Genomic DNA, 26,359 nt, shown 5'->3' with positions numbered 1-26,359 from the left:
GAGGGAAAATGCAAACAGAGACGAGAGACTTCAGACTTCAAGCCTTGATGGGTTTTTTGCACTTTATTCGCACACTGATGCATCTCAACAGTAAGCCCTCATATCTACAGTACTCACACAAACAGGCAGAGTGCAGTTTCCTTTGGGAAATATGTCACACAGAGCGAGCTGTGTCAACTATCCACGGCAAATGATTATTTACTAAAGCATTACTGAACTGATAGACTAATATATATATATATATATATATTTATATATCCTGTTCATCTCACTCACCCCATCACATACATAGTAGTCAGGATTTATGCCAGCATCATACAAAATATATAATAAGTCCAAATAGCATAAATATAGCATATTGCATTAGAATGTTTTCACTGTGCTTCTGATATTATTTTTAATGGCATATTTCCTCAATATATGTGATTCCTGATTCAAAAATACAGCATTGCAATGTGTCTAAATGACTAAAAGCAACAACTTCATTGATAGGTTCCACAAGCATAATATAAAATGAACGACTCTGTCAAAAGCACTTGGTAAACAAATTGATATACATGACAAAACAAAACGGAAACACTGAGACATTTGGAAAGTCTGTATCATTTGTCTCCAATTTATGGTTAAGATCTGAGAAAACTTAGTTGAGAAGACATACTAGGTACTGTATATTGAAAAATTGGGTCTGTGTATTGTTTAAAAAATTATTGAAAAACAATTGCCTTTCACTGAGGAATAAATGGAAATGTTTTATTACACTGGCTGATGTGTCGGGTGTTGTGGTGAGCAGGTGACTCATGCTCATGCTTTAGGCTATCTTTGGCTATGTGAGATGGACAGCTAGCGTACAGACTTTACCTCTGTGTGAATCTCTTCCCCCTCTGTGCTCTCCGACACTGCCAGAACCTTCTGACCGTCTCCGTCAGCGACAGAAGCCTCGGAGGCCAGCCCAGCCTGCCAGCCAATCTGTCGCTGCTGCTGCTGCTGCTGCTGCAAAGCCACTCCGCACAGCTTCTCCAGCTCTTGCTCCTGCTCGTCCCCGTCGAACAGCCCCGGAAGCACCTCCTGCTCCAGTTCGTCCCAGAGATCCCATCCGGGCTTGGCCGATGATGACCCCTCAGGCTCCGAGTCGGAGAGGTCCGAGTCCCAGTCACTGTCCTCGACTGCGGACCCGGCCGCACAGTCCACCCTCGAGCCACTGTCCTCGTCAGAATCGGAGTCCTTCGAGCCGGAGCACATGGAGTGGCCTTCAGTGCCCATCAAGTGGCAGTCGGGTGCTGCCAGATACACAAAGCTGTCCGTGGAGAGGAAATCACACTCGTCAGGATTCAAACAGGGCCTGGTAGAGGTGACAGAGAGGAGTGCCTCCTTCTGAACTGCTTTCACTGTGGTAGATAGCTCCTGTGGTTTGGCAGACACTGCCAAGTATACAAAACTATCTGTGGCGACGAAAGGATCCATGTCACCACAGTCCAGCAGTTTTGTTGAGGCCCGGGCCATGTGTTTAGATGGGGAGAGGGGCAAAGGCGAATCTGTACCAGCCCTAATCACAGTGGTTTTGTTCTCACTCTTCCAAGACTCTGGATTTTTAAACTGGGATCTGTGCTGTGGGTTTTTAAATGAACCCCTGTTGCTTTCTTTTGGATCAGAGAGCAGGTCCCCAACTACTGAGGACTGTATAACAACCTTGTTTCTATAGGTTTTTGCAGTCGATTCTTCTTTTCTGCATGATTGATCTCCTGCTATTTCTTCTACCTGGTTTAATGAGCTTGTACTGCCCATGTCTATGTCTGTTAAGGTTCTGTCTACATCCACAGTAAAGTCATCTTGACTAGTGTGACTGCGGTTGGTCAAATACACCCCACTGTCTGATTCGAGTGTGTGATTGGAATCTGGCGATTCTTCATTGACAGTGCTCATTTTCAAAGAACTGTTAACATGTTCCTCTGCCATCAATACTTGGGCCTCAACTGTAATCAGATCAAGGCATATAGAGGTTGCAGTCTGTTCTGGCTGTTTGTCAACTACATGAATTATCCCCCTAACAGCTTTCTTTTCTATCTTTTCCAGTTGTTGTGACTCAGTGGAGAGTGAATGCTGAAGCAAGGCCTGGAGTTTGGCTTCCTTTGAGTCCTTCAGCTCATCCTTGTTCATCTTTTCCATGTCCAGGAGATCCTCCACCCCAACCAATGAGTTTGAGCAAGAGGGGGCTTGGGACCCCCCAAAGCCTGTTGGCGGTTGGAGTAACGGCCAACATTGCCTTAGGGAGCCTGTGAGCTGGGTCTCTTGGTCCTCCCAGGCCTCGTCCCACATATTGTTCACCATCTCCAAAACAGCGTCCCAGTTCTCCTCATCTGTGTTCCCGGCCGCTGTGACTTGTGACTCTTTCGGTGCCGGCTCATCTCTTTCCACGACAGTTGGCATTTTGCTTGGTTCTTCCTCTTGCACTTCCTCTTCCTGGATGACTTCCGGGCTAACTTCCTGCTGGCTGCTATTTGGCGGTACACCCTTGCGCTCCTCGATCTCCTTCAGGATCTTCCAGTCCTGCAAGCTGCAGTCCTTTAGGAGCTCGCCTTTAAGAGGAGATTTTCCCAAGAGGGCAACGTCAACCTTTGCTTGGTGTTCCGGGAAAGGGGAGAGGCGAGGTAGAGTCTTTTTGTCCGTCACGCACCGTCTCAGCACAGAGGGAAGAGGCGGGAGGATCGGTAGGTTGTGGACAGCGCCCCCCTGTCTCACTGTCCTCCTCCGCCCGATTAGCCTGCGGGGCCAGGTTGACTCCATCATCACCGGCGACCTCGCGGGAGGTTGGGACACCAGCGGTTGTAAGAGCGGGGCCGTGTCATTTTCTGGCTCCGGTGTCGGAGGATACGGTCCGACCTTTGAGTCAATGGGTTTGGTCTCCACCTCCCCAAACACATCATCCTCTATACTCTGTGTGATGGACACCAGCATCCTTCTGTCCATCCGCTCCATCGTCAGGCCGTCCATGCAGTGGGAGAAGGGGTGGTCGTACTGAAGGGCGCTGACCGAGAGTTCGGAGAGGGGTGATGTCAATGGATGGGGCTGGAACTTGGCCGGCAGGGACTGCCTGTGGAACTGTTCCTGGTGGAACAGTAGGGGCTTCCCTGGGGAGAAGAACACTGGCGGGGTGTGGGCACCAGCAGACAGGGGTGAACCAGAGAACGGGGAAATTTGGGGTGAGCGTGGGGAAGAAAGGCTCCCAGGGAAAAAGGCCATGCCGGGGTTGAGCAGGTGTTTCTCGCCCGGTGACAGTTCGATACATTCCGGATACTTTGGAGGAGTCACGACTTTCCAAGAATGGCGGCAGAGGTTTTCCTTCTTCCCGCTGTCCTGGTGGTGGTACCGTTTGTTCATGGAGCCACTTCCGCAAGGGGCAGAACTGCAAGACACACTGGGGGACACCGTTCTCGCGTATCCTCCCGGAGACCGGGTCTGCTCGTCATGTGCAAGCTTCAGCGAGTCAAAGATGACCCTCTCGTCCAGCCTCCTCCCAAAGGATGAAACCTGAGGTGATCGTTTGTCAAAAATGTCCAACTGAATCGGCTCCAGAGAGCCATTACTGGGGAAGGCGGCGTTCTGAGCCCCTCTGGAGCCGAGGGTGCTGTGGGCTGAGCCGTGGTCAATGTGCTCGTTGATGCACATAGTGTCATAGATGGAGCGCTGGGGAATGTAGCCATCTTCATTGAAGGCGTCGCCATCTTCGCCCTTCTTAGAGCAGCACGGGCTTTGTCTCAAACAGCCAGGCCTGCTCAGTGGCTTCCCCATGGCTTTCGGTGTCTTTATCTGAAGCAGTGGCGCTCCAATAATCACCGATCAGAGACTTCAAGGCAGGATGGGGGCTGTGTGTGTGTGTGTGTCTGCGTTCAAATAATCTGCTCTGTGACTCAGGTGCCCCAGCCTGAAAGGAGCATTTAGATGATCCAGACAAAATGAACGCAATTAATGCACAAGCACCATTCAGATGATGAGGGATGCTGAGAGCTGGGGGTCCACATTTAGAGGCGAGAGCATCTTTCGAGCAAACATAGTTATCGATTTTCCATTAGCTTCAAACCTCCCTTTACATCTGCTTGAAAGCAACAGCTGTCAATGACTTCTTGCATAACAGGTATTTTCCAGGGCCACAATGGGTTTTTTTTTATTCTGAAAGGATCAAGAAAAATACTTTTTTAAGAAAAAGGCAGGAACATTTCAAAGTTTGCCATCAGGGAATAATGACTAAGGTCTAAAAGTTAAAAATAGATTTGTCCATTAATATAGCACAGCGTTACCTAACACGCTTTAGAGATCCTGGACTTCAGAGGCAAACAGAAGCACTTTTTGTTTGGCAACCCCTCACACAGATCTGAAAGTCAGCTGTGAGATATCTGTTATTGGGGCTAAAATAAACAACGAGAACAGCTGCAGCATCACGCGTACCTTAGAGGTGAGCGTCGCCCCACTTTGCACCGCCTCGCCTCTTCAGAGCGGTCATCACAGCCGTCCACTTTCCCATAAGTGGTGTGACGGGGGGTTTCGTCTCCAAAAACAATCAGATCGCCAGCATCGTCCTCCCCACAGCAGATGAGCAGCACCCTGAGTTCCAGGCGAGAGTCCAACAGCAGAAATGTGTCATCCGTCCAGGCATATCCACAGAGCTTGCACTCCCTCACAATCTTGCCGATCGTGTCTTCACTCCCACTGAAGCACTGATTGTTTGACAAATGGACCCTTATTTCAACACCGTCAGCTCCCCCTCTTTCTTTCTCTCTCTCTCTCTTTCTCTGTCTCACACACACACACACATTCACTCTCTCTCTCTGCCTCTCAATCACTGATACCCCTCCCCCGTGCTCTGAAGCTGCTTTAGGGCTTTGGTGGCTATCTGGAGCTCTGAGTCTTTCTCTCTGTCCCCTGCTTTGCTGTTCTCACTTACTTTTGCCTCATTTTGGGTCTGACCTGGCTCACATTTCCTCTTCAGACAAGGAACACAAGGGAAATCAGCCTAAACCCTCCCAGGAGATCCAGTTTCCACAAGCACCCCTGAAGACACTCAGGTCTCATTTGAAACCACATGAAACTGAGTTAATGGAATGCAATGCATTATGCCACAGGTGAGGCGTAAAGAGATATTTTGTTGTTTGGATTTTGATCTTGATGTGTCACCTGACGAAACGCATAGGTGAAAACACGCACAAAACAAAAATAAAAATTGCAGTATTTTCTGACAGCTTTTGTGATTTTATCTTTGCACATCTAGCCCATCTCTTCTATTTCTCTCCCACACACACTCTCTGCTCACACTTAAGCCCGCGCACATCTCTCTCCTCATGCCCTGCTCACTCCCACACACACACACACACACACACACACGCACACACAATCACACACATGCACACTCTACAGCACAAGCAATACAACACATTGGTGCCGGCAGTTCTCCATCCACTCTGTTCATCATGTTCAGGCAAAGGAACATACGCGGGATTGCATTCAAGGCAAAAGAAAAGAATACAAGGAAGAGTGACGCAAACATCGCGTTTTCCTTTTGACACAGAAGGTGTAAATTATGCACTCAATGCAAAGACAAGGCCACTCAAATCCACAACCCAAGTGGTGCAATTATCTCTACAAGCAAGAGGACCCTCTACCCCCACTCTCTCATCAGTCCCTGCAGACTTGAGGCATCTGAAATAAAAAATAAGACAACAAAACCATCAACCTCACACTAAATCACATTTGTGCTATATTTTCACTCCTAACGGCAGTGGCTCTACAATTCACATTACAGTGCCAGCCATGGATCTCTTCTGTTACCATGGTAGCAAATGTGACAATGGCCCTTACTTCAGTGTAGTGTACGCTAGCTAGGCTGTGAAATATCGGCATACTCCTCAGTGACTTGCAAACAGTTGGAGGTCTACTTTTGTTGTGCAGGTCTATGCATAAGTCAGTTTTACCTGTACTTTTTTCCCCCTTTTCATAAATCTCACCTCTGGTAAAACCATTGCGGAGGAGACAACAGGTATATACTGTGCAAAACTAATTTGACTGTAAACTTGTTTCTTCTTCAGAAAAGATACACTGCATATTACACAGCTGTTTGTACAAAGTCAGTCTACAACTGTACATGTCAAAATGACCACTTTGATGGCTATTGTCTACAACAGTGACTAAAAAAGTGGCCTACATAAAGTTAATTAAAGATAAATGCAACATTTGCAAAATAAATTCTATTCTCAAACAAGCATATCAAACAAACGGAGCAAGCAAGCAACTTGGAATTTCATAGATATTTAAAAGGTCTTTACTAGTCTAAGGGCATTAATATAATTTTTTCATCGTGTTGATACATGTGGCAACTTTTTGAGCACTGTTGCAGGGCAACCACATAACCAGTTCCATGTGTTCTGATTGGATGATTAAAGTTCTCAAGAAAGTAACAATTTGAGTTCTCAGGAAGCTCGAGGTTGGTATGAGAGGGATTGTATTGTGTGTGTGTGAGCAACCTACACGTTGCCAATCTTCCTGAAGTCAGCACCAGTCAGAGGCTACATTTTATAATATTACATCACCAAAAGAATTGGTTTTATCAAGAACATTTTGCATTGTTTTTAAACTACAAAAATACACACCTATAAAGTATTTTGATACAAAACACAAAGCCGTTTTCTTCAACCCAATAAAATACAAATTATAAAATACTATTTTGTATTTGAAATACATATTTTAAATACATGCATCATAAATACTGCCCATCCCTGCTCACACAAATATACACACATGCATGCACATACACACACACCAGACAAAGGTTAAATAAAAAAAATGCTTTTATTCTCTTCAGCATGAGAGATTATGTTGAGGTGCTCCAGAACTCCTAAGAGGAAGTTCGTCTTGACTGCACTGGAAAGAAGGGTGTGCCCTCAGACCTCAGGGTGAAACTGGAGGTAGGTGATCACAGAGACCTGCTACTGGGGTACTATTCAAGGCACATTCCACCATTTTCTTTTGGGTTAACGGAACACCGTCATCCCCCAACACTCTCAGAAGATAGACAACAGCATACCTGAACTCTGGTGAGTAAACTTGGTGAGTGATTCAGTAATTCTGATTTGGCCACCAACTGTTTTGTTTTTTTACAACATGGTGCAAAACTTAATATACAATAAACTGCATTATTGGTTATACAAATATGAATTCTACCATCCAACCAAACCATTTTGAATTAGTTGAGAGTTTAGTTTCAGTAGCGAACAGCAGACTATGGTCATCATGAGAGTCATGATTCACATACATTGGTGGGCAGGTAACAGTGACGATTCAAACATGCATCAGCGGAGGTCCCTGACCCGGGTCTGAATGTTGAATGTGCCTTAAAGCAGCTTATCAGCATGTCCTTTATAACGGAGGATGCCGAGTCTTTGTGAGTTAGGAAATCGTTCCCCTTGTGTCCATGACCCCTTCTTCAGTCTTTTCTGACCATATTATTTGAAATGATTACTTTCAAGTGTCAAACGAGCAATTTAAAGATAAAAAAAAAAAAAAAGCTTTAAAGATAAAAAAAAAAAAAAAGAATCACTCTAACAAAGAGGGAGAAACGAGGAGTCAACGAAAACAGTAACAATAGTCAAAAGGACACATACAGCTTAAATGATTTGATGTTCTTAGTCCTTTTTCAACGGCTTGGGCAACACTAGATTTTTTTTCTCCCCCTCAAAAATACCCTTAAAATCAATCACGCCTCCAAAAGTTAGACAGACACAGTTCCAACTTAGTATCCTAAAACATAAAAAAAGGTTCTATTCCGTTTCTTGAAGCATGGCGTTTTCCGTTAGGAGCTCTCATCAGTGGACGTGGCCTTGTTCTGGTCCTCCGTGTCCCCGGTATACACCTGCCGCACGGCCTGAATCCGCGTCAGAAGGTTCTCCAGCACGGCGTTCTCCAGAGGCTGCTCCGAGTACCACAGCTGGCTGTTGGGGTCGCACACGCGCTCTGGCTGGAGGTAGAACAAGTCCGCACGCTTCTTCACAGACTCCAAACTAGGAGATAAGAGAGAGAGAGAGAACAGAAAGACTGTAGCGGCCATCTTTACTGTACAAAGAGAGCTAGAAAGCAATATATCACAAGGCATGTGTGATCGATGTACAATCAACAGAACCGTTGACTACCCATATTTAAAGAAGTCTCAAACCAAACCAGGGGGTTGGAACATATTTCCCAAGTTTGACAAAATCCATCATCATGACTTGTTCCACACCCACAAAAGTGTAAGCATGACATTTCATTTTGATGTATCGTTGCAACATTCTTGTTATGTACTGCTCAATACCTATTCCACCTTTATGGAACAAATGAAATAAATAAATAAATAAATAAATAAATAAATAAACAAACCAATTTGCTTGCACGGCAGCTTGACAGATTGTATACTGATGGGAAAACGAAAAAGTAACAGGCCACAGGGATCGATAATACATCAAATAAATAAAAACAAAAAACACAAAAAACAAAACAAAACAAAACCAGAAAGCAGAATGTCATCAGTCCCTGTAGAAATCAGCGCTTTGCGCTTTCAGAGGGCAGGGGCAGTACCATTTGGAAAGGTAGAACTCGTAGAGCCGCACTGGACAGCGGAGTGGGTTATCTTTGTTCTCTGGCATTTCTAGATCGTTCTCCCGGCTGTCGTCATCGTCCTCCAGCTTTCGTTTCGCGGGTAAGGCAAGCACTGTAACATATTAGGGTGGTGGAAAAGAACAGATGTGTGAGTGCTACGGAGAAGGCAAACAAGAAATAATGAAATAAAGTCGTGCCCACACAGAAGAAGCACTCTTGAGAGAAACTTGAACATAGTGGTGAGTGTCGCTGATGAATATTAAACACATTCTTCTGCTCATCATTTCAATGTTTCATATTATAAACAGAAGGATTTTGAAATCCTTAATTTGAACATTCTCAAATCTTGGTAGAGATTTGAACATTCTCTTGACATGAACATTCTCATGCATGCCAGCCTCTGTTTGGAACATTGACAGAAACCAGTCAATTGTCAAACATGAACAGAAACCAGTCAATAAATAGTAACAAAGCATGCAAGTGTAACAGTATGCATTCCTTACACATTTGCAGTCATAAATTTAAATAACAGCATGTCCCACAACAGTGATATTTACAGTAAGCATATTTACAGTAGTAAAAACTGTACTGTACCTGGATAGATTATAAGTTTATAAATTCCACAAACACACTTCAACTAGCCATTGAGTCAAAGGGCACCATCAGAGCCATCTTTCTACAAAGCTCTGGGCACTATGAATTATAATAACGACAACAACAGGTGAGGAGAACTCTTAGTTCCGTGGTTCCTTACAAATCAAGTCGTGTCAAAGTCTTCCCCAACTCACCTGTGGCGTCGGGCTCCAGGCCAGGGATTCTGAAGCGCAGGTAAGCCGTCTTGCCGGCGGGCGTGAGGCGCGTGTGGCGGGAGACGTGGGCGAAGGCCAGGCGGCGGTGGTGCGCCAGCGTGGTGAAGCGGAACAGCTTGGTGGCGAAGAAGAGCAGCGTGCTGAGCAGGACCATGGGGGAGTAGGCCCCCAGCTGCTTACACTGCCACAGGTACTCCTCCACCACACGAGACTGCAGCAGCTCTAGGGGATGGAGGGATGGAGGGATGGAGGGAGAGATGGAGGGAGGGATGGATGGATGGATGGATGGAGGGAGATACGGAGTGCAATGTTACAAATATGTAAATGCCAATAATATTTGCCCCATGATTATAAGAGGGGAGAAGGGTATTGAAATTGGGTCTGTCCATGTGTCCGCTCACATAACTTATAAAGCACTGGTCCGAGGTCACAATATGTTGGTCATCCTTACAGGATTATCCGGATCCGGTTCGGAGTGCCGACGCCAGAAATTGGTCTTACTTTGGTTACAATTGCGTGACCAGGACAAAGGGTCTGCAGTTACCTGACTGTTCTTGTTTGATACTGTACATATTGTAGTTTATTGTGGTTAGATTCATTGTGCAGACAAATGGGTGAGATTACGGCCAAGACTAGGACTAGACCCCCCTATTTCACATTAGAAGGATAATTCATTGTCAATTCGATATGTATTGTGCCTTCTTTCTACGTATTATACTTATTAATACTAACCATCATGACTTATAAAAATATCTCTCTCTCTCTTCCCCCTTATCTCACTTGTGAGCCATCTCTGTGTTTGGCCTTCATCGCACCTGAAGTCCCATCCCTATGACTGTCCTACCATTGCCTGTTGCTGTCCCCTTACCCTGGCCTGAACAGCCTAGTGACCCACTACTTGCCCGGCGACAACTCTTAATCCCAATGGACAATTCATTCCCTACACTGGACTATTTGAACTTTGACACTAAATAGGATTCATGCATTATCATACTGGATATGTAACCATCCTACCTCTTTGTAACATTTACCTCAGGTGGCTTAAAACACCATGTTCTATTCTCTACACCTAACTAACCTTTCATTTATCATGTATACAGACCTTACTGCCCTGTAACTGAACCTAGGCAGATGGGTCAGGCCCTTCAGTCATGGATCTGCTCGAGGTTTCTTCCTATATGTATCTCCAATTCTAGGGAGTTTTTCCTCGCCCCTGTTACTCATGGGCTCTCTTTGAATGTTTTAACACTCACTGTAAAGCGCCATGAGACATGTAATGTTTTGGCACTTTATAAGTGAAATTAAATTGAAAATTGAAATTGAATTCTTTCTGTTAACTGAGAAAAAGAAAGCTGAATGTTGGAACAATTCACATGTATTCATTTTAACTGATGCTTTTAACTTTAGAGACGTATACCAGGGAGCAGACACACATTCTCACCAGTGTGTGCTGCCTGGTTTTCAAACTCATGACCTTGCTATGACCTTACTAATGTTAGCACCTTGCTCCATCAGCCGAGTTACAGGAGCACAGGAGAAGCCTTAGCAGAGCAGCATACAGCTGAAAGTTAAGATGTACTTAAAAAAGTACCCAGATGACACAGAAGAGTGTTAAAACAGGGCAGAAATTTGAGGGCAGCAACGGCAACTTATTATGTTGTCACCTCCCTGGAGTTTCCACATGTATTTGCAAGTCATCCTCATTACCATAAAAAGGTCCTTTTGACAGGGGGATACCTTCAACACAGTGTCCTTATACACACACTTGCTCTCTGGCAAGGAGCACAACTGATCATTTGTTTTTAAAACCTCTCGTCCCTACAGATCCTGTTTTTTGTTTTTCCAAACTATTATAAGGACTAAACCAGATCAGACCGGTTACTCTAGGCCCGCCATCAGGCCTCCAGCACTCCTGCACCCGCAAACCTGATTTAGCCCAACCTAATCCATGTCAATCATTCAATTAAGGTTCGTCATATAAGATTACACTTATGATCGATGAAGGAACTGCCTGCAAGACGGCATCGGTACAAGGGATTTGTGGGAGCAGTGATAGGCCCCCAAGGTCTGTTGTAAAAGGCTGCCATACAATGCCAACTAATGGAAGGCATGTGCACCCTCTCCTTCCTGATCTACAACCGGTTATGGAATCACAAGGAGAAAAAAAACACTAGAAGTAAAAAAAAAAAATCTTGGTTGGTGTTAAAGTAACACAATGTATGAATTTCCCTTTTGAATTGGACTTCCAATTTTTCAATATACTGGGTACCCATTTAGTGCTGAGGAAATAACCAATTCGTCTAAAACTGACAAAACGGTCATGTCCCTGGCCTTGCATCCAAAGACTGTTCAGAAGCAACTGCTACTTGAATCTCCAACTCGAAGTGGTAACACAAAGGAGGAGGCAGTGATCACAGTCAAAGTCTGTATTTTCATCACAGTTTGTCTTCGTTCAGATTAGTCTTTTTTTAGTGCTCATTTCAAAGTCCGAGATTTGCTTATGAAGGAGGAAACAACCGTGTTTACGGTCCACAGTAGCTAAGTGGCCACGCACTGAACTCTCCTTATTCAACAAAGCCAAGGTAAAAACAGTTTTCCATTCGGTCATCTTTAACATGGCACAGAGGTGACTGTCATTTACCTCCCAACGTCTGACTTACATAATTGGACTAGTTACATGTAATTCAATTCATATGAAATAACTAGATAATGATAAAATAAATAATGCATGACAACAAACATGCTTGTGTTACCATGCGGCTCAACCGTGTGGCCCCAGTTCTTCAGCATCTTGGTGATATCCGTGGTGAATTTATTGTAGAGGGTGTCGGTGAAGATGTTCTCGATCCTCCCATTCTCAAACAGATACTGCACAAAACCACAAGAGAACCGCAAGAGAACAGGTTGTGACAAGAACAGGTTATTTTTTAGAGCAAAATGGGAACCGACCCAAAACGGACCCATCTGGCCATTAGCCACAGTATGTATAACTAATAAGAGGCAGAAAATTGTACATTTGATATAATTTTTTCCCTCTTTTTGCTAGACAACATCAACAACCCATCTGACACGCAATCAATAACAACAGTCATGTTTATGTTTTGTTCATGCCCATCTCCACCACTTGTGCCCACCACCAAATACCACAAAGAGGTGACTCATCTAGCATCTACCCAAGCAAAGACAAAAGCACTCTCAGGCAGCTGATTGACTGCCATTCAAATTTAAGTAGCAGCCCAAGTTGTTGTTTTTTTTTCTTTAAAAAAAAAATAAATAAACAAAATCTTGTTTTCAGTGTGGAATGGCATTCATGCCCAACTGTAAGGTTGGCATCGCAACTAGATCCCTAGTGTGATGTCCTCCTACAAGCCAAGGCTGTGTTCCAATTGGACACGAGAGGAGCCAGTATCACATGTGCTTCTGGTTTATTTCCCCACCCTCCTTCTATCCTATGCAGAATGCATGGCTTTGGACAGTGACAGGGAAGACAGATGGAGGAGATGTATGGAAGGTATTTCCTCTCAAATGACATCATTGCCAACTGGTCCATAGACAATCAGTACAAGGATACAAGGAAGTTTATTGGTCACATGCATATAGTTACTGGAAGTAAGAAATGCAGTGAAATTATGTCTGGTGTCAGCCTATTTGTGCATTTATGGGGGTTAGTAGATTAAGTGGCAAGGGCTGCATAAGAAAGGTGGGGGAGGATTGGGATTGGGCAGGGGGCACCAACAAGGAGCACCCAAGAGCAACAGGGGCAAGGAAAAACTCCCTTACCAAGGAAGAAACCTTGGGCAGATCCACGGCTCACGGGGCTAACCCAACTGCCAGGGGTCTTGGTGTGTGTGTTGGGGGGATGACAGGGGAGATGGGATAGTGTGCTGTGTATGTGGGGAGAGGGCAGTGTGCAGTATGTGTGTTGGAGAAGCTTCCTATATGTATGGAAGGAATGTAGATTTGTCTGCTGTTTGTTCATCAATCATTTCTTGAAGTCTGACTATTGACTGACTAGCCTGAAAGAAGCAACAGTAATGGAAGTGAACTCCCTGCTCACTTACAGCAACTTCCTGTATCTACACAATCACACTGTGGTGCTTAAGTGTATCTGTGGGCGTGGTTGAGCAGCAACAGCAACGCCACCTTACAATCAGTTGGCCCAGGTTCCATCCCCAAACCCTGAACCCGTCTGTATAGGAGTAAAAGCGACTGCTAAAACACCAGTCACTTTGTCTTCAGTATAGACCCTTTCAACAAACAATGAACCCGCTATGCTGCTTATCTCAGGTCTCCAACAGAGCTTTATGCTTGCAACAGGCTGCAGGTCCATGCCTTGAGAATTACACTTTCTGAGCCCTGCCGTTTACAACACTCGTGTCTTTACTCACACCTCAGTCTGCAGACTTTACTCATCAGCCAGATCACCCGGATTCATGCAACTGTAATTACGGTACAAACTAGACAGCTTACAGTAACTCCTGGGTTGGACATCCCGTCTAAGTCCAATCTGCACATATATACACACAGTGTGTGTGTGTGTGTGTATATATCTGTGCGGTTTGTGGGCGTGTGTGGGGTATGTGTGTTGTAAGAATTTTATTTTGGGGGCATATCCTGGACTACTTGGCTGAAAACAAACTAATACCTAGCAGCATGCACTGTAAAGCCGGCTCAAAAATATGTGTGTATGATATTCACAGGTTATATTTAGAGAAGTGTGTGTGTGTGTGTGTGTGTGTGTGTGTGTACCTGCTGGATGCCCAGGCAGAGGCAGTAGATGCTGTCTGCGGCGTAGGGCTGCCCATCAGGCCGCCGCACCTCGCTGATGAAGCGGCACAAGCCGTAACTAAGCTCCGCCGAGCTACACTGCAGCACGTCCTCCTTCACCACCATCGCCCTCGCACCTGCAGAGAGAGAGAGGGGGCGGGTTTGAGATGATACTTTTACCTGGTGTGTTTTATCCAACACAACCACCACAAGTTGAAAGCTCATTTCGGATGGAAGATTGAAACAAAAACAACTCTTTAAGGGAACTGGAGGAAGGAAGGGAGGGAGGGGGAGGGAGGATAGAGATAGAGATAGAGATAGAGATAGAGATAGAGATAGAGATAGAGATAGAGATAGAATTTGAGACGATACATTTTCCTGCTGTGTTTTATCCAACAAAACCACCATAAGTCAAAAGCTCATTTCGGATGGAAGATTGAAACAAAAACAACTCTTTAAGGGAACTGGAGAGGGAGAGACAGACAGACAGACAGAAATGGAGGAAGACAGAGACAAAGAGACAGAGAAAGAGGAAGAAATATAGCTGCAAGCAGCAATGAGGGGCAAGCAGTTGAGCAGGAGTTGTCATGGCAACACAATGTTGCTACATTATACACACACTCAATTAACCTCCCATCCGACCCACCACACACACATATACACAGATAAACCTCCGTGTATATACATGCGCATACCTCAAACATCACCAAATTTATTGTGTGTCCTCAGGTTGTAGTCATGAGACCACATACCAAGTTTGGTGTCAATACGAGAAAGTGTTGATAATTATAGCACCCCTAGTGTTCAAAGGTCACTAAATATATTGAGCATCTTCAGGATGTGGTCCCGAGTCCATGTACCAAATTTGGTGTCGATATGAGAAAGTTTTGTAAATTATAGCACCCCTAGTGGTGAAAGGTTGCTAACATTATTGTGTGTCCTCAGGATGTGGTCTTGAGTCCATGAACCAAGTTTGGTTTTGATACGTGAAAGCATTGCTAAGATATGAGCTAAACTTCTGTTACTCTAGCCCCGCCCTAGTGGTTGAAAGTCACCAAATTTATTTTGTGTCCTCAGGATAAGGTCCTAAGTCGTAATGCATTATGTAGGAAAAACTGGCGTTATGGATGTGACGGTTTCACGTTATGGATGTGACGTGTCTGAACCAGTCCTCAACAAACTACATAAAACGCATAATTAAGTAGTGAATTTTGATATGAAACAATTGAAATGGTAATCATGAAAAGCTAGCGATGAAATTATTGCTTCCTCAGTGCCCACTAAGATCCACAGGAAGAATCAGGACAACAAGTCATTTAAAATATAAATAAGAAATTAATTTTTTTCTTTTACCGTCATCAATTTTGGTCAGTGATTCCCGGGTTACTGAAACAACAGGGAACATGAAACTTAGTGGCCACTCCCCTAAATAACTAGCCCAACCTGAACCGTTGCACCCAAAATGACAAAATATTTATGGTATGTTAGTCTCAAGAGCCCACATGAACCTAACCCATACCCACTCATTTGTGATTTGCACACATAAAGTACATGCATGCGCACATGCACACACACGCACATGCGCACACACGCACGCACAGTCGCACACATACAGACAGGCAAGCACACACACACATAAACACATACAGACAGGCAAGCACACACACACACACACACACATGCACAAACACCCACCCACATGAATGCAGACACATAAACAGGCACGCATACGCATGTGGGCATGCAAACACATACGCGCAAACACATACGCACACACACAGACACACACACACAGACACAGGCACGCATACGCACATACACACACACACAGACACACACACAGGCACGCATACACACACACACAGACACACACACAGACACAGACACAGACACAGACACACACACACACACACACACACACTCTTATAAACAAAAGCAAACTCACATATGCACACACTCATTTACATGCACATGAATTGCAGGAGTAGGAGATGGAGACAAATTGTAAAGCGTGATTTATTTTTGCGAAGAGAATATGCAGGACTGAGAGGCGGTCATATTTTGTACCGCTATGCGGTACATCTACTTTATTGCTGCCCTTACTCATGTTACTCTGTGGGTATTAGTTATAGAGGACCTGACACTTCAAATGCCGTCATATCGCGTCACATTTAAAATTAAACTGTTAAGCAGACGTGAACGGCAGGCTGAACAGATCTGCAACAGAAGGAGGTTGCTATGTTAACTCCAGCTGCAAAGTCAGCCATCTTCACCAGCTAACACGATAATCCAGTTACTGTACAACATTAGTATGACAGTTAAAGGAAGATAATCGCTCAGATTTTCGTTATTAGGCCACTTGAAAATAGGCTATGGCTAGGCTAATCACTGGAGGTATTTTAATATTATGTTTGTTTTGCTAATGGTTAGGCAAGGCCTCCCTGTGGTTTTGATCAACCTAATAATCTTTGAAATGTCAGTTGTAAACACTAAGTTGAAATGCGTTGAAACTGACATGCCACCAGAACAGACGTTTTATCGGCTTTGAGGTATAATAAAGTCCCTAGTCTTGTAAATTCACATTATGTAACATCCATAACGCACCATTAAAGGTTTTAAAAGTAAGAAAGGGGCACAATTTGGTCATCACACTTTACATTGATATAAATCAGCTTTGCACAGACACTATGGACATTGTCGCATCAACACTGTATGTGTAGCATAAACTTTTCCTATAAAACGTTATGAACTTGCTGACTTAAAAACAAAAGCCTTACAAATGTAAGGAGTTGTGCTCTTAAAGGCAAGCTGAGCATAGACATTGCTCTACCATTCCCTTGTCAATCTGGAATTTGTCAAATGACACAATTTGTTTGAACATTGGGTCCATTTATCCACTTTTGAAATATGTATAATATTACCATGTAAAAAAAGTTGTTTCTGTATGGTTGCACACCATATTTATGATGTAAAAAGAGTGTCATTCTCCATCAAATTCAATCAGATCAGTTACAAACAATAAACCTAAATGAAGAATAGACCTAAATGAAGATTTTAACAACAGTTCTATTTGCGTATGCACAACTTTTTTTTCCATGGTAAGGATGACCTTTGCATGGAATTGCCCTATACTTACTGTAATTATAGCACCACACAGTGGTCAAAATGTACCACATTTCTTGGGCGTCCTCCTAATTGGCTCGTGAGTCCATATACCTAGTTTGGTTTTGATAAGTGAAAGCCTTGCTGAGATATCACTTCACTTCCTGTTTGGCGGCTTTGTCGCCAAACTTGATTGGTCGTCACAGGAAACAGGTTTTGAATATAGGTCCAAAAAGCAATATGTTTGTGAATCATGGTATGACGATCATCTGCGTCAAGTTTCGTGACAATCGGATAAACTTTGTGACCTGTGAAAACCTTTAAGGGTTTTTGATTAAATCCAATATGGCAGCCGGATCAATTATGTTGACGTCACAAATTCACATCTGTCGGATTTAGGACCTCCCACAGTATTAACAGACACCACTAGTAAGTTTTAATTCCAAACACATCACCCGTTACAGGCCAAAACGTAATTTTGCTTATTATAGCGCCACCTATAGGTGAAAAGTCATCAAATTTATTGAGCATCCTCCTTATTGGGTCCTGACCCCATGTATTGAGTTTGGTTTTGATATGTGAAAGCTTTGCTGAGATATTACTTCACTTCCTTGATTGGTCGTGACGCCCGACAGGTTTTGAATATGGCTCCAAAAAGCAATGCCTTCATGAGTCATGGTCTGACGATGATCTGCGTCAAGTTTTGTGAAAATCACACATTTTGTGACCTGTGAAAACTTTTAAGTGTTTTTGATGAAATCCAATATGGCGTAAGGTCCAATATGGTGGAAAATGACATCATGGGGTGCGTTGAGTTCGGCTTCATCCAAGGATTCCTCAATGAATATACCTCAATGTGTACGGCTGAAACGTTAACCACATAGATGTAATGCAAAATTTGACACAATGGTGGCGCTAGAGCACTTGACATGAAACTTAGTGAAATTAACCATATTACTGTACCGAATCAATGTGCCAAATTTCCCAACTTTTTACTGTATGGTTCAATGGCAAATGAGCGTTTCGTTATAATAATAAGAAAACGTAGAATCACTGTGGGTTGCCTCGCAGCTTCGCTGCTTGGCCCCCAATGACAGAAGCATGAGAGCGTGATTGGGGCAGTGAAAGAGGAAGCTATTGGCAGAGGTGGAAAGAAACGAAATACATTTACTCAAGTTACTGTATTGAGTAGGTTTTTTGTGTATTTTGTATTTTTCAAGTAGTTTTTAAAATCGGTAATTTAAATTTTACTTGATTACGTTTTGAGTTAAGTATTGTATTTCGCTACATTACAAATCCCATCCGTTACTGAGTAAAAAAAAAAAAACTTTGACTAACGAAAACCGAAAGGAAGACAAAAATCGCGCCCGAACCACTAGTGAGTGACGTGATAATGTAGATCTAGGCTACCATGCGCCAAGTCTTTCTGTAGGAGATTGGGAACGAGATGGAGGTGGATCAGGAGAGCGACGACGGTTCAGAGAACGTTTCACTAGAAATGCTAGCTGAAACATTGAATTCTGCTGCCCAAAACGACGAAAATCCTTGGCCACATTTGAAAGACTGCTTTTCATTTAAATTCAAGAGGGCCAACAGTATCCTCATGCAATGCCAGATGTGTCTGCCAAAGGTGACTGAACTGGCAGCATTCAATAACTCCACATCTAATCTGCGGAAGGATGTTTTGGTAAGTATTTGTGCATTGGTACTTCAAACAAAGTTTTCATGACTAATAGCAAATTGCCAATTAGCAAAACAACCTGTTTCGTGGCATTGCTAATTTTGTCTCGCACTAGCAACCCATAGGACAGAGTCGTAGGCTATGTAGGACACTGGCTAAATTAATTCACATACTTCTAATTAGCTCATACAGTGTGTAGAAGGTAGTCTGTAGGTTGCTAGTCTGAGCTGTGAACATGAGCCTCGGTTGAACAAATAGGCTGGGGCCCACCGAAATATTTTTTTTTAGAGAATTGTAGTATGAGGCACTTTGCCTGCTGTGACATTGATAATTGTCAGGTTAGCATTCTAGTCACTTGGCACTTACAGTTTCTAAGAGCAGAATGTAGTCAATGTTCTTTTAGGCAAATCCTTCCACTCGGCAGCCATAATGCAACACATTTTGGGCGCCAGAGAATGTCTAGAAAGAAAGGTTTTGGCAAGATGGCGCGAGCGGAAAAACAAACCTTTCTTTTTAGTAAACTCTGTACACAGAGAATGTTCTCAATGATTCAGTTCATGTTTAGAGACCCTGGTGGTGCTTCGAGTAAAGTTTCATGTTGTGTTGAGCTTTCTTAGTGTTTTAAAAATAGCACTACCATTCAAAAGGCCATTTGACTTGAAACGACTATGGTCAATCTTAAAAGTGGCGCTTCCGTCCTTGATGCTTTTATACGAATGTTTGACTTGGGTACATTCACATAAAGACCCTAGGTTGCATTTTGGCGAGAGTTACGCTTTAAACTGTTTTAACGGTTATTTTCATTTGTTCAGGAATCTCTGTTAGCAAGTAGTGTTCTTTATGAAATGTCATAGATAAAATGTAATGACTATAGAAATAGAAAACTTTTATCTATCAATGTTTTAATTTTGGTCTGTTGTAATGAACACTACATTGATTGATGTACTGATGAAAGCCTTTTCTTTCTTCACAGAGGAAACATCCATCTAAGATGACGGCTTTTAATCATGCAAAGAGGGGCCATCAAACCCCAAATCCACAAGCACCAAAACCAAGCAAGCAAGCGTAAAATATCAGATGCAATGTCAGTGGGAGGCAAACCGCGGTGACACAGGGAAAGATCGACAAGCTCATTATTAAGTTAATTTGCGAGGGTCTTCATGCATTTTCTTTAGTTGAACAACCTGCTTTTAAAGAGCTAGTAGTGGCACTCAATCCCCACATCAAGGTAATTTCCAGACCCACAGTCCAGACTAGAATAGAGGGATCTGCTAATCAAATGAGGAAAAATATGATATTGGAACTTAGTGAAGTCAGCTATGTTGCCACCACCACAGATTGTTGGACAGCGCACCAGCAAAGTTTCATTGGGGTAACAGCTCATTGGATAGATGAGGGAACCTTAGAGAGGAGATCCGCTGCACTGGCATGCAAGAGACTAAAAGGGTCCCACACCTTTGATGTCGTTGCAGGTGCACTTGATGAAATACACTGTCAATATCGAATAAGGGGGAAAGTGGTAAGAACCACCACAGATAGTGGCTCGAACTTCATTAAAGCATTTAGTGTGTTTGGTGAGCAGAGCCAGTCTGAGGATGAAGAATCCGACCAAGGTTCTTCTGAGGAGGCCCATGTCAACTACCTAGACACCTGCAGCATCCTGGAGAAAGACAATGGTTTAGAGTACCAGCTTCCCACACACCAAAGGTGTGCATGCCACTTGTTAAACTTAGTTGCCACAACAGATGCTGACATGGCAGAAAAGAAGAACGATACATACAAGAGGCTATCACGTGCAGCCTTTGGGAATGCCAAGCCATGTGGAACAAGACGGTCGCTCATACATGGCAGCAGAAGTTGTGGAAGATAATTGCCAGCTCCAGCTCATTCGGCCAAATCAAACACGGTGGAATTCAACGTTCATGGCCGTGGAGAGAATCATACGGATCATACAAGAGAAAGGGGAGGAGGCAATCAGGAATGTTTGTGAAGAATTCAAATTGAAAATGTAAGTTTTAATTAGCATTTCATCAGTATGAAATGTTTATAACAAATGACAAATTAATGACAGCTGAAAAACGGTGCATGAAGCTACCTTGTATATTTCCGTATTTTCCAGTTGTATGGAATTGTTCAATTAGATTTCCATATCTGGCTACACATTTCAAACTTTTCCTGCTTTATATGCAACCAATTGTATGTTCTTGATCTGTTATACAGGTTGAGTCAAGCAGAAATTGCTTTCCTAACCGAGTATTGCTCAGTGATGAAACCTTTGGTAAAGGCCTTAAACATTCTTCAGTCGGAGACCAACACACACTTAGGGTGGCTTCTTCCAGTGATCTTTCAACTGCAAGCAAAACTCAGAAGGCAAGAGACATCTTCCAAGTTGTGTCTACCACTCATCAGAGCCATTCAGGATGGTGTCCAAAAGCGTTTTGGTGAGATGATGGAGGACCCCGAACTGATTGCTGCAGCAATACTTTTACCAAAGTTCAAAACCACCTGGACAGAGAGGCCTGATATAATTGAAACAGGTATGATATGATGATATAATATCATACTGTGATATTTAATTGTTTATTGCAGGTGGTTCCACTTTGTTTTTATTCAATACAATGGGATATGTGCTATACTGTCTTACATCTCAAATTGTAATTATTTTGCTATTTGTGGTACTCTCTGCATTATGATACACTCTCGGTAGACTAATCAAAGCTTAATTGTCCTAAATATTGTTGTTTGTCACTCAAAAGGTCTGGACTATGTCAGACAACACCCTGACCAGATGGCAGTGGCTGGGGTGGAGCAAGTTGGACAACAATCATCAGATGAAGATGATTTCTTCTCCTCAATGAAGTCCAAAAAGTCAGAAGGTACAGGGGAGTTAGAGGGGTACCTAGCCTGTGCCTCAGACAATATGGATCTGCTGAACTCATTTTCAAATATAAGAAAACTCTCTCTGAAACTCAACACGGGCCTTCCTGCCTCAGCTGCCTGTGAGCGGCTTTTCAGTTGTGCCGGGTTACTGTTCACTGCAAAGCGAGCAAGGATGAGCACAACAAACTTTGAAAATCAACTGCTGCTCAAACTTAACAAGAAGTTTGTAGACTAACCCTCTTAAAGGAGAAATCCGACGAGTTTTCACATAGATTTCCGTTTTCCGAGGTCACGAGTACTGCTGCTGGTACGAAAACAACCAGTTTTACCTAGCTTGAGTTGCTACGGCCAGCAGCTAACGCAGCCTGGCAGCTACAGCACTACACTCTGGGTGTATGAACATGATGGAGGCTCATGAACATGCCCCTAGAGTGTAGCACTGTAGATGCCCGGTTGTGTTAGCTGCTGGCTGTAACAACTCGTGCTAGGTAAAACCAATTGTTTTCAGGTTGTTTTTTTTTCCGTACCGGCAGTACTCGGTGACCTCGAGAAACAGATCTATGTGAAAACTCACTGGATTTCTCCTTTAAGGTGGACATATATACAATGGGGGAGTGTCATTTCTATTTTTAAGTTTATTTGACGTGTTTTATCTTTAGACATTAAACGCCCAGCCTGCCATCAGAGTGTTGCGCTATTCTGCTTTTATTTTTCTAAAATGTCCCTGACATTGAGATTTTAGTTCTATTTTGGTCATTTATGGAGTCAAAACACGTGATTTAGCCTTGATTTGCATTATAACTGTTTATGTTAAAAGAAGGATGGCCCTCAGAATGAACAATTCATGGCAATTCCACTTTCAATTGATGTTTGAAAACATTTTATGGGATGTTCTGCACAAAAATGGCACATTATACATTTATAAGGGTCTTAAATGTCATGTGTGGCCTGTTTTATGTTGTTATTGCATTTGTATAGTGCTTATTAATAACTGTTGTTAATGTTTGAAGAAAAGAAGGATGGCCCTCAGAACCAACAATTTATGGCACTTTTACTTTCAATTGATTGTTTGAAAAAGTTTTATGGGATGGTCTGAACTAAAATTGCACATTATACCTTTCTAAGGGTCTTAAATGTCATGTGTGACATGTTTTATGTTGTTATTGTATTTGTATACATTTTTCTTTAAGTAAAAACAAAATAGGTTTGGATTTCCAGTATGACCCCCCTTGTCCTATTTTCACTAAATGGGAGAGATTTTATTTTGGTAATTTCTGGAGTCAAATACTTGATTGGGCCTTGATTTGTTTATTAATAACTGTTGTTTATGTTTAGAAGAAAAGAAGGATGTCCCCCAGAACCAACAATTTATGGCACTTTCAATTGATTGTTTGAAAAGGTTTTATGGGATGGTCTGGGTCTTAAATGTCATGTGTGACATGTGTTATGTTGTCATTACATGTGTATACATTTGTATAGATTTTTCTTTAATTAAAAACTAAATAGTTTTGGATTTATGACCCCTTGTCCTATTTTCACTACATGGGAGAGATCCCCTGCCCCGTTCAACAATCTTTCTTTTTTTTTAAAAAAAATGTAACTAAGTAACTTTTACTTAAAATACATTTTAAATTAGCTACTTATTACTTTTACTTGAGTAATTTTTCAGATGGGTAATTTTACTTGTACTTGAGTAATATTTCGTCCAAGTATTGGTACTTTTACTTGAGTATGATATTTTAGTACTTTTTCCACCTCTGGCTATTGGGAAAGAGAAAGAGCTGGAGGAGAGTGAGAAAAGTAGTGACAGACAGACAGGAGGAGGAGGAGGAGGAGGAGGAGGGGGGGGGGGGTGAAAGACAACAAGAAGACAAAAGGGAGAGAGAAGAGGAGAGGGAAGAAAATAATTGGCGGCGTGAGAGGATAAAAGCCGACAAAAAACGAGACAGAGAAACGAGGAGAACAAAATGGCAGGGTATACCAGAGTGCATCGCCATCCCACTCTCCCCACCATGAGCACTTTCTCCATTCTAAGTGGGAAATGACAATATCCACGCTGTTTTGACACGGCAATATCGATTCTGCCGATCTGCTCTGAGAACTTAATTAGGCCGTGGGCCACAACATTTCAAACTCTTCACATTTCATCCCCAGGATGTCAATAATCCTAAAATAGAGGGGGGTTATTTTAATAGAACATTTTTACTTTATGCTTTTTACTTTATGCAGATGCTGAGTAAGAGTCATTCACGCTGTGGATAGGTTGAGTAGATGGGCAGGGAAGGTTGGTAAGTGTGTGGGTAGGTCAGTGGGTTGGTTGTTTGGGTAGGTAGGTTGTATGAGTAGGTGGGTCGGAGGGTTGGTTGTTTGGGTAGGTGGGTAGGTTGTATGAGTAGGTGGGTCAGAGGGTTGGTTGTTTGGGTAGGTGGGTAGGTTGTATGAGTAGGTGGGTCAGAGGGTTGGTTGTTTGGGTAGGTGGGTAGGTTGTATGAGTAGGTGGGTTGGTTGTATGAGTAGGTGGGTCGGTTGTATGAGTAGGTGGGTCGGTTGTATGAGTAGGTGGGTCGGAGGGTTGGTTGTTTGGGTAGGTGGGTAGGTTGTATGAGTAGGTGGGTCGGAGGGTTGGTTGTTTGGGTAGGTGGATATGTGAGTGGCTGAAGGTCGGGGCATCAGTGAAGGGACAGCTGGGTAGGTAGGTGGGAGCCGGTGCTGCTGTGAGGGTACTGACCGCTGGGTTTGCCCAGGGCGCTGGCCGAGTTGAGCTGCTTGTTCCTCCACTGCACCCAGTTTAGCCAGGCCTGAACCCCGTAGGTGTGGTTCAGTCGAGAGCCTCCGGAGGCCGCCCCTGCACCACCCAGGGGTGACACCCCACGCTTACGACTCTAAAGAGAGATTAGAACCCCATTAGAACCCCATTCCCTCTAGGGAAATACACTTATTGAATGCTATTTATGGTTATGGTTATGGGATACAAATAACAACAATACAATAGTTAAATTTAACAGTAAACAATTTAGAAGTCGGTAAGACTACATTAAGGAGAATACTAATAATAAACAACAACAATGGCAATTCAATCAATAGCCTAATGAAAATAAATAAATACTATAATGTACAAACGGTAACGCATAAGAAACGCTTAATAAACTAAGTGCATGTTGAACAGATATGCCTTTAGACCCCTTTGTTGCCATATGTGAATGAGACTAAATCCAAGCCAGGATGAGCAGACACGGATTCATCAAGCCAGGTGAAACCTATCCTGGATAAGTGCGTGCTCACGGCTCCCTCAAATAGACCCCGCCACCGATCACAGATTCACTGATTCACCATGGCAACTAGAGCGGCTTAATTTCTTCTTCTACGGTGTAAAGTAGGTAGCGATAGCCTTTTCACAACAGCAACACCACTGTTTAGGAGAATATTGCAACTAGTGTTGCAACTGTGGCGCTCCCGTGACGTCACATAGTCGCATGACAGGTCGGGAATGGCGAGTATGTAAAAGTTAATTAATGATCACAAACGTTTAAATAATAACAGTGGGTCTAGTCAAATGTGATAACAATGTGTAGTGGCAGTGGAATAACTATTGGTTTCCGTTTGTGGTGGCTGCTGACTGAGATAAGGGATGAGATTAAATAGATCCACAGAATAAATCGCCATGGTGACTTATACCATAACATATCCTGCTGCCCCCTGTCCCGCTTTTGTGCAACTGGATCACGGATAAATTGAGCCAGGATAACCGAGATATCCCGGCTTAATCCCTTATCCTAGTTTTGTGCAATGGGCCCCTGGTCACTGCTTGGTTGATCTGTGCACGGTTTCTTGGTTGTTGGTGATGAGTCCTATGATGGTTGTGTCGTCCACATATTTTGTTGAGGTTGACGTAACTGTAGTGTGATGTGAGCTGGTTTGTGTAAAATCCGCTACTGAAATTAGCAGTTCTCATCTTGATGCCAAGCAACAAAACAGTATCTATCTTGCTGAAGGCAAACAAAGACGTTACACGCATCGCATTTCCACAGAGGTTTTGTTTTCCTTCCATGACGCCTGCAGTACACACAGGCTCTGCGACCATCACTGGCCCTCTTCCCACACTGCAAAAAAAATGAATTCTAACCAAGTGTTTATATTAAGATTTTATATTAATATTAAGATTAAAAAGTCTATTTGGTATTGTTTTTAGTATGGAAAGACTCACCTAGCGCCCTCTCAAAAGATAATTTTGACTTAATTTAAGAAGACTTTAACTTATTTTAAGGAGTCATTTTGAGCATAAGGAAATTTGCTCAACGCACTGGCAGACAAATTTGCTTGTTTTAGGACAAATTTGCTTAACGCACTGGCAGACAAATTTGCTTGTTTTCAAGATGAGATGTCTTAAAATAAGTCAATTTTTTTTTTTTTATTAAGTCAAATGATTTCACAAGAAAGCGCTAGGTAAGTCTCTTTATACTGAAAACAATACCAACTAGTTTTTTTTTATCTTGATATAAGATTA

General features: G+C 43.0%; 2 protein-coding genes across 3 annotated transcripts in view; both read right to left on the bottom strand.

The window, feature by feature from the left end:
• Positions 1-5,191, bottom strand: part of LOC125283916 — a 5,227-nt gene extending 36 nt beyond the window's left edge. The window contains exons 1-2 of one of the 2 annotated variants that reach the window (XM_048227469.1): positions 4,441-5,191; positions 859-4,164 (exon numbers count right to left, since the gene is read on the bottom strand). In XM_048227469.1, the coding sequence (XP_048083426.1) occupies positions 859-3,786 (2,928 nt within the window). In that variant the 5' untranslated portion in view covers positions 3,787-4,164; positions 4,441-5,191. Of the gene's footprint in view, positions 1-858 lie in introns of both variants that reach the window. The other variant, XM_048227470.1, reaches the window with a different exon arrangement.
• A 2,359-nt stretch (positions 5,192-7,550) lies between these two features.
• Positions 7,551-26,359, bottom strand: part of si:ch211-266o15.1 (zinc finger MYM-type protein 4) — a 45,894-nt gene continuing 27,085 nt past the window's right edge. Inside the window, 6 exon segments of the mRNA XM_048227814.1 lie at positions 7,551-8,042; positions 8,596-8,728; positions 9,405-9,647; positions 12,179-12,293; positions 14,175-14,329; positions 24,584-24,737. Of these exon segments, the coding sequence (XP_048083771.1) occupies positions 7,835-8,042; positions 8,596-8,728; positions 9,405-9,647; positions 12,179-12,293; positions 14,175-14,329; positions 24,584-24,737 (1,008 nt within the window). The 3' untranslated portion in view covers positions 7,551-7,834.

This window comes from Alosa alosa, chromosome 19 (assembly GCF_017589495.1).
Source record: "Alosa alosa isolate M-15738 ecotype Scorff River chromosome 19, AALO_Geno_1.1, whole genome shotgun sequence".
In the NCBI taxonomy this organism is placed as follows: Eukaryota; Metazoa; Chordata; class Actinopteri; order Clupeiformes; family Clupeidae; genus Alosa; species Alosa alosa.
This window is presented reverse-complemented; position numbering and strand designations above follow the sequence as displayed.